Raw genomic sequence first — 7,885 nt, 5'->3', positions numbered from 1 at the left:
CTGGCCCTGGGAGTGTGCTACTGCTCCTGCTTACAGCATCCTGGCCCTTTCCCACTCCCGTCTGCCTCTGCTCTCCAGCCCTGTTTCCAGACCGGTGCCCCAGTGCTGGGCTGGGCAGGGTGGGCAGCCCTGTGCAGGGGCACAGCTCTCCCAGCACAGCCCCTTCCCCAGGGCCAGCCCAGGGCTACCTCAGAGCCACACATGTAGGGGCTGGGAAAGCAACAGACATTTCCCGAGTTAAAAGTCTGCAAAGTTAGGAGTGACTCAACCCAGGTAACTTGAGGGTTTCCCTGCCAGGGCTTGGAGAACCCGCAGTGATACTTGTGTGCCAGTTTACCACCCAACAAGCCCTCTCAGCAGTGGGGACGGGGTCCCTATGAATTCCTCCCCCCAGGGGAGGCTGGGGAGTCCACACAATGAGTCAGGGCAGAGCTGCCGTAGGGGACGGCTACCCGGCTGACGTAAAGCTGCTGCGCTGGCTCCTCTCCCCGTGCCCACACAGCTCCATCACTCTCCTTCTGCCAACTCCTCCTGCTTACGGCAGCAGCTCCCTCTGCCAAGGCAGCCCCCTCCCCTCGCCCCCCAGCACTCATCCTCTGGCAGGGGAGGGACAGACCCACCCCGAGCTCTCAGCTGGTGCTTCACCCCGTGGCCCTCCTGACACTGAGAGGGGCCAGAAATCGGACTGCCACCAAAGCTCCCTGCTCCCGTCACCCTCCTATGTGGCAGCCTCTGTGGGGCAGGCCACAGCCAAGAGCCTCTTGGCATCACCCTGGACCTGCACGAGGGACGGGAGCCGACCCACAGCACAAGCTGGGGAGCAGGCACCCATGGAGGAGCACCCTGCCAGGCTGGAGGATGGGCTCCCCACGGGCTGGATGCTGCAGAGGGAGCTGGTGGAGAGAGAGCAGAGATGCTCGAATGGGAGAAAAATGCAGGAGCCGGCGTAGGGCAGGGCACGGAGCCTCGCAGGGCACACTGCTGCATTTGGGGCTGGGGAGCTCCTGCAGGTGTGTGCCAGGGCAGAGGGAGCTAGCTGCATCGGGCCTCAGAATTAATATTGTCATGAAGAAGTTAGAAAGCTGTTAGTGTCAGCACTGGCGAGCGATGCTGCATGGTCCCCAGGCACAGCTGCTTGACTCAGCTTCTTGCCACCTTAGCAGGATTACAGCAGGCTCCTCACAGGGCGTTTGGGAACCAGCAGCTCTCACCACCTCTCCTGGGGAGCTGGAGAGGCTCCTGGAGAGCAGCCCAGCACTGGGCTGCTGAGCGTGGGGCAGTGGTGCCCACCCTGGAGGGCACAGGGCTCACTGGCACCGCAGACACCCAGGCAACAGCCCTGGTGGGGCGGACGCCATGCACGGCTGATGCTGGGGGAGGCTGGGACCTCATGGGCACTGGTGTGGGTCAGAGGATGCTCCTGGCAAGCCAGTCCTGCAGCTGCGGCAGGGGCTGGCAGAGCCCTGGGGACCGGGGTGGGCGCGGTGCTGCCCAGCCCTGCGGCCAGCACAGGGCTGCCTAGTTCATCTGGGCTGCTTTCCATCATCCCCACAGCATCAAGTGAACCATCTCCCAAACACAGGCTGCCTGGGAGACACAGAGGGCAGGTGGGATGGTGAGGAATAGGGGCAGGGGGCTTCACGCCAGCTGTGCTGAGCCGCACCGGCTGCCCGCGGCAGGTCAGCGACAATGGCGCACACGCGGCCCCGCGCCCGGCATCACTTCAGGAGCAGGCGGGTGGTCCGGTCGCCGATCAGGAGCCTTTGGGGAAGTAAAAGTGAGAGAAACTTGAGGTTAGTGTGTTTGCCATTGCAAGTGTGTAACAGAAACCCAGCAACAGCCCAGTGCCAGCCCAAGCCTGGATTCGCCCCACAAGAAGACACAGGTGGAGCAAACACATGGATCTGGAGACAAGCTGGATCTTTGCTGTCGCCCTGTCCTCATGGGAAGGAGAAGGGAAAGGAGTCTCCAACCCTTGGACATCTCTCTGGAAAAGCGGCTGCTTGCAGCCTTGACCCAGGGAGCAGGGAAGCAGCCGGGCAGTGCGCAGGGCAGAGCCCCTGGGGAAAGGTGGGGGTCAGCCTGCACGGCTCTGCTCTCCTTACCGCTGCAGGCATCACGTACCTCACCAGCACGCTGACAAGGAGGGCAGCGACCATGGGCCCTACCCAGTAAACCCAGTGATAGTCCCAGTAGTTTGCTATCACAGCTGGCCCAAAGGCTCTGGCAGGATTCATGCAGGCTCCGGACACGCCACCTCTGAAAGAGGAACAAACCAGCTGCGTCAGCTCTGTGAGACACCAGGCTGGCACTCGTCTTCCTTGCCGCTGGGACAGGGGGGATGCACGGGGTGGGGAGGGGGTGCTGGGCAAGGGGCAGCAGTGTACCCCTCCCAGGGCTCCTTGCTGGGGGTCTGGCCCTGCTCGGGGTGGGTGGCAGGCTTGGACCACCCTGGCCCCCATTCAGGCACGGCTGCTCGGTGCCTGAGGACAGTTTGCCCTGGCAGCGTAAGGAAGCCCAGACCCGAGTGGCTGCTCTGCTGCAGCACCGGGACCAGCTCAGCCCCGACAGCCCCGTGGTGGCTGCTTGCCGGCAGGCACCTGCCTTTGCTCACGAGTGTTTGCAAGCTATTGGGGAAAACCTGGTGTGGGGTGGAAGCATGAGTGCCGAGTCTATTTTGGGGCTTACCGGGAGCCAGGCTTTTAAACAAGGAAAGCTCCGCGCCACGCGTAGGTAGCGGAGCGGGGCAGGAGAGACAATAGCATTTACAGATTAAAGAAAACTGCAACAGATAAATATTTGCACAGGAGGTTTGTGCAGTGTTTAAATAAGAGCTCCGAATCCCGCTAGAGGGGGCACTGCCTTAACTAAACAACCCATTAACATTCATAATTGCGTGCACTCGTTATCTGCTTGCAGTGGCACAGGACTCAGGCTGCTCGCCCGAAACGCCTGCCTCTGCTGAGGCTGAGCTTGGCAGCGTTTCCAGCAGCCATGAGGACACACGGCGAGGAACGGCTCCAGATAAACCTTCTCCTGTTTGCTCAGGCTTCCTACAACAAACACCAGCCATGCAGCCTTTTGGTTTTATGAGCCCGTAAGAGGTACTTGTAAAGGCTGCTCCGGCTGAAGTGCCACGCGCTGGGCTCGAGCCGCTGGCCTCTCCTGCACCCGGCCGGGCTGCGCCCTGCAGCTCTCCCCAAAAATGTCAGGGGGGCCAGGGGGCTCATTCACTGGCCTCTGCAGTGTGCTCAGCTCTCCTCAGTTGCCCTGGCCAGCAAGTCCTGTGCTGGGCTGCGAGGGGGCACATCCCATCCCACCCCATCCCATCCCACCCCATCCCAGGCACGGGGACTGTCCCCTCCCTGGTGCAGGAGGCAGCGGCCACAGCGCCGGCCAGGGAGGGAGCCGGGGAGCCCTGATGCGGGGAGCCAGTGCTTAGAGCTGCCCCCCTGGGCTCTGCTCAGCCAGCACCGCGGGGAGCTCTGAGCACCAGCTCCATCCCCGCAGCCTGCGGTCCCATCCTGACCCCCTGCTCGAGGCACCCTGCCCGGTGACAGCGGCTGCTGGGGCAGATGGCACTGGCTGGCTGGTGGGAACATGCACGGGGAGAGGACTCGCAAGCTCACCCTGCCAGGATGTCAACCGTGACTGTGAAGCCGATGCAGAAAGGCGCCAGCGGGGTCTTGGTCTTCCCATTGATGGCACCCATGCAGACTGCAAGGACCAGGAAGGTGGTCATGACGATCTCGCCCACCAGGACAGAGGGGATCTGCTCGTCGGACACGATGCTGCTGAAGGCTCCTCCGCTGGCATTCACGTACCGCTCGCTCGCTGCCACGGCCTGCACAGGGGGAGCCCTGTTTTAGCCATCCACATTCCATGTTGTGGGCTTTAACAGGCATATGTGCTCACTGTCAGGACAGCGTGGGCGGGCATAGTATCAGGTTAAAGAGGAGCTAATCTCATCACTTTCCTCCTGAAAGCCAGCCCTAAGCCCTGGCAAATATAAACTCATTAGCGAAGGCTCTTAGCGTCTCCGAGATAATGAGCCAGCCACTGCTCTCCCGGCGGGATGAGCCTCACCCGGCCGCCCCGGGGTTTGCAGCAGCCACATAGCACAGTGCTGCTGGGTGCAGGCTGCCTGGACGCTGGGAACATAAATTAACCTTACAGCACAGTGCTGTAAGTAGAACCGCAGGCAAACACCATGTGTGAAAATGGCTGGAGCTGCAGAGGTACTGTGCATCATTCTGTGCCTGATTAGCACACCATAGCAAGCCTCTGGAGAACAGCTGCCATCGAGAATTAATTAGCCAGGCCCCAGAGCACCGTGCAGAGGCGGCACCCCCACATGTGCGCGGCACTGCCAGACCTGAGCCTGCAGCGGGGGCTGAGTTGTCCAAGTCCTGCAGTCAGACCACGAAAGACCTGGGAGGACGAACCGGGCACCCTGGCCTTGAGCGCCAGACAAGCCCCACAGCTACGCAGCAAACCTCTGAGCCATATCACCTTGTGAGAAATCAGCACTCTTAATTACATGCAGAACCGAGGCACCCAGTCCCCCTCGCCCTCCCCATCACGCACGCTGCTGCTGGAGGCTCCAGGGATGGGCAGCAGGTTGGGGCCGGCCAGGCCAGCTCTGGTAGAGCAGGGGGAGTCCCTGCACCCCAGCATTAGCCCTGGTTAAAGAGACTCCCTGGGCATCCGTACCTTTGCCAGGCCAGCTCCTATCATCCCTCCACAGAGCTGGGAGACCCAGTAAGGAATGAGCATCGTGATGTTCAGCCCACCGATCAGCCACACGCCCAAGGACACGGCGGGGTTGAAGTGGCCTCCGCTGCAAAGGAGAGAGCAGCATCAGTGAAGGGTTCACCCCCAGGGTGGGGTTCACCCCCAGCACGGGTTTGCCTCCCGGGGGCTCGAGTGCTGCTCTTGCCATGGGCTGGAGCCACAAATGCTTTTTCAGTCGTTCCCGTGAGAAGGTGCTATGCACTGCAGAAGAGCAGAATCCAGCCATTTCCTTTCTCTGCAGTTACTGCTTCGAAGCTGCAGCACCTTCACGCTGGATACCGAGCCCCTCCTACAGTGCTGGCAGGGGCAGGAGCTGCCGTGGTGCAGTTTGAGGGACATGGTTTGGGGCTGGGTCTCTGGAGACCCTCAGGTGCTTCCAGGAGCTGCCACAGCACTGCCAGGGGAGGTGCGGGGAGAAGGGGTCTCTCTCAGCGTTGCAGGGTGCTGCAGGCTGTGGAGTGCACTGCAGCCCTGCCCAAGGCCCTGGTACAGGGGGGGTTACACCATTGTCCCGCCCAGCAAGAGCTTTGCCTGTGGCAGCAGCACAGCCCGGCCACCACTGCGCTCTGGAGCAGCTATTCCGGGGGCAAAGACGCAGGGTAGGAAGTCATTCCCCTTTACGTACTGATGGCAGCCATTCCTGCTGCTCGGGGGGTAGGAGACACACAGACAGAGCTGGTACCCAGCCTGGCAGGACACGCGTCCCCCAGGGAGGCAGGGAACGGGACAAGTGCTGTCGGGCAGGGCTGAGGCCACCTCCCGGCCACACCAGCACTGCTGGACTCTGTTGGGATTTTCAGGGTTTATCTCCCTCTGCTTGATGCAAATGCAAAGGCACACATGTCTCCCCACATCTCTGCGTGCGGCCCACCATGGCCCCGGGAAGGGCTGGCAGCAGCCGGCACTCGCCTCGTTACAGGACCTAAATCATTCATCTTGAAGACCACACGCAAGACTACGCAAATTCAGATACCTTCTAATTAAAACAGATTACCACAGGACACGTGTTAATGAACAAGTTTCATAACCAATCAGCCCTAATAATAATTGCTAGTGAAGGCGATGAGTCAGAGTGTCTAGGAACTATAACTACATCTTATTCTTCAGCTGTAATTAAAGACCTATCATATGAGAGCAAGAAGCTGTGTTGTTTAGGCTGGCAAATGTCTCAGCTGGACAGAGCTCTGGCTGCAAATGCTCCTGCAAAGGGTGGGAGCCTGGGAGCTAAAGGAGGACCTGCCTGCAAATAAACCCCGGCCAGAGCACCCACCTCCCCGCAGCGTGGACCGCAGCCTGGCCAGCGAGCGCTCATCCTGAGCCAGGCTCCTCTCCAGCCTCCCTGGCCACAAATCTCTAAAACCTGACTTTAGGCTAAAACATCTCCCCGTGCAGGACCCTGAGCCAGGTCCTCCTGGCTTCAGAGCTAACAGGGGACCCCCAGGAAGCCACTGCAGCCCCTCATCACAAAGCCCCCCCCGTGCTGCTCCCCTGGCCTGTGGCTTCACTGTGCCAAGGGTTCAGGGTGCAGCAGGCGTCCAGCTCGGCTCTGCCAGCACATGCACCCCAGGTCACTGAGTCCCAATTGCACAAGCCTCACCCTGCGGCATTATCCCTCCTAATCAGGCGCTGATAAATTATCAGTCCATGTGCTCTGGACTCCAGGGCTTGCATGCGAGCCTGGCCAAGGCACCCTCCCCGGGGGAGGTTTGTGTCCCAGCCCGGTGCATTGGGGAGAGGGGACAGCCCGGAGCCACCCCGTCCCTGGGCTGCGCGGAGCCGACCAGAGAGAAGGGAATGAAACTCCACAGGGACTGTTTCAGCTTCTCCCTTCAGGATAAATCTATATCTTAGCATCAAACAACACCATTTTCAACAAGCAGGTTTGTCTAAATGTTGCTTTTGAGGAATTGAAACCATTTGTAAGTCGAATCCAAATTTTTCACCTGAAAATACACAGGGGAGTAGCATACTCGGGTCAAAATGTTTCATTCTGACATCCTTTTAAAAGGAAACATCTCAGTTTTCCAAAGGAATGCTTCTGTTTCAGCTTTAACCATTTTTATTAAAAGGGGCTAAAAATAAAGTGTTGCAATCAAAAGCCAAGTGAACTCCCCCAAACCCAAGGCGTTATGGATGACCGGCACCTGAGCAGCCATGCCATTAACCAAGAGGCTCAATGGCAGTGCAGCGTCGCTGCGGTCACCAATATTTGGGCAGGAAAGATCCTAAAGGCAGCGTGTGGGGAAACACGAGCATCTCCTCCTGTCCACGCGCAGAAGCCATGCAGGTGCTGCAGCAGGGACCATGCTGCTCCAGTGCACGGGTGCAGAGGAGATGGGGGGTGGAGAACGCGCAGCCCCGGGTGCCAGCCCCCCCTTACCTGATGTCTCCCAGGATGGTGATGGTGAGCCCCAGGGCCAGCCCGTGTGCCAGGGCGGGCTGCAGCCTCCCCGTGCCCTCTGCATCCTCGACCACGGAGAGGCAGCCGATGAAGATGAAGAGCGCGCTGCCCAGCAGCTCGGCCACGCAGGGCTGGATGTGGCGCTCGTACCAGTGAGGCTGCGAAGACTTGGACTTGATGTCGATGTCCACCATCGCCTCCTTCACTGAGGGGTGACCACACTTGGCATTGGCCATGAGTGCGGCTGGAACAAAGCAGGCAGAGCCCTGGTGGCAGCCGATCCCGTGGGCACGATCAAGGAGATGTTGTGGACCAGAGGGCTAAGGAAAGTGGAAATGCAGGCTGCCCACTCAGGTCTCTGAGGGGTCCTGGTGCAGGGACGAGGACCCTTGAGGAGCACCTTGCTTGTCCCACTGAAAGGCTGGCAGGCTCCCCTTGACCTGTATGAAGAGGTAGTGGATGGGAGGCTCTAAAAATGGATTGGATTTGCATTGCTAAAAAAAAAAAAAAAAAAAGGGGGCAATAAAAGCTGATAGGCCAGCCCCCAGGCATATAAAAGCTCTTTATCACTGCCATACCTTCGTTCAAGGCTTTGTTGGTTTTTTTTTTCCTGTGTTTTTTTTGTTGTTGTTGTTGTCGTTATTGTGGTTTTAGGGTTTTCTGCCAAGACTCAGGATATGATTCCTTTCA

At 59.4% G+C, this 7,885-nt stretch overlaps 1 protein-coding gene across 1 annotated transcript; it reads right to left on the bottom strand.

The window, feature by feature from the left end:
- Positions 1-1,718: 1,718 nt before the first annotated feature.
- Positions 1,719-7,431, bottom strand: AQP8 (aquaporin 8; the record flags this gene model as incomplete). Its single annotated transcript, XM_082313268.1, has 5 exons — positions 1,719-1,761; positions 2,125-2,259; positions 3,630-3,844; positions 4,714-4,840; positions 7,175-7,431. The coding sequence occupies 5 exons, from the start codon at positions 7,429-7,431 to the stop codon at positions 1,719-1,721; spliced, it is 777 nt and encodes a 258-aa protein (XP_082169394.1).
- Positions 7,432-7,885: the final 454 nt, after the last annotated feature.

This window comes from Platalea leucorodia (assembly GCF_965183815.1).
Source record: "Platalea leucorodia genome assembly, chromosome: 5".
In the NCBI taxonomy this organism is placed as follows: Eukaryota; Metazoa; Chordata; class Aves; order Pelecaniformes; family Threskiornithidae; genus Platalea; species Platalea leucorodia.
Note: the sequence above shows the minus strand (reverse complement) of the source record. Positions and strands in the feature narration are given on the sequence as shown.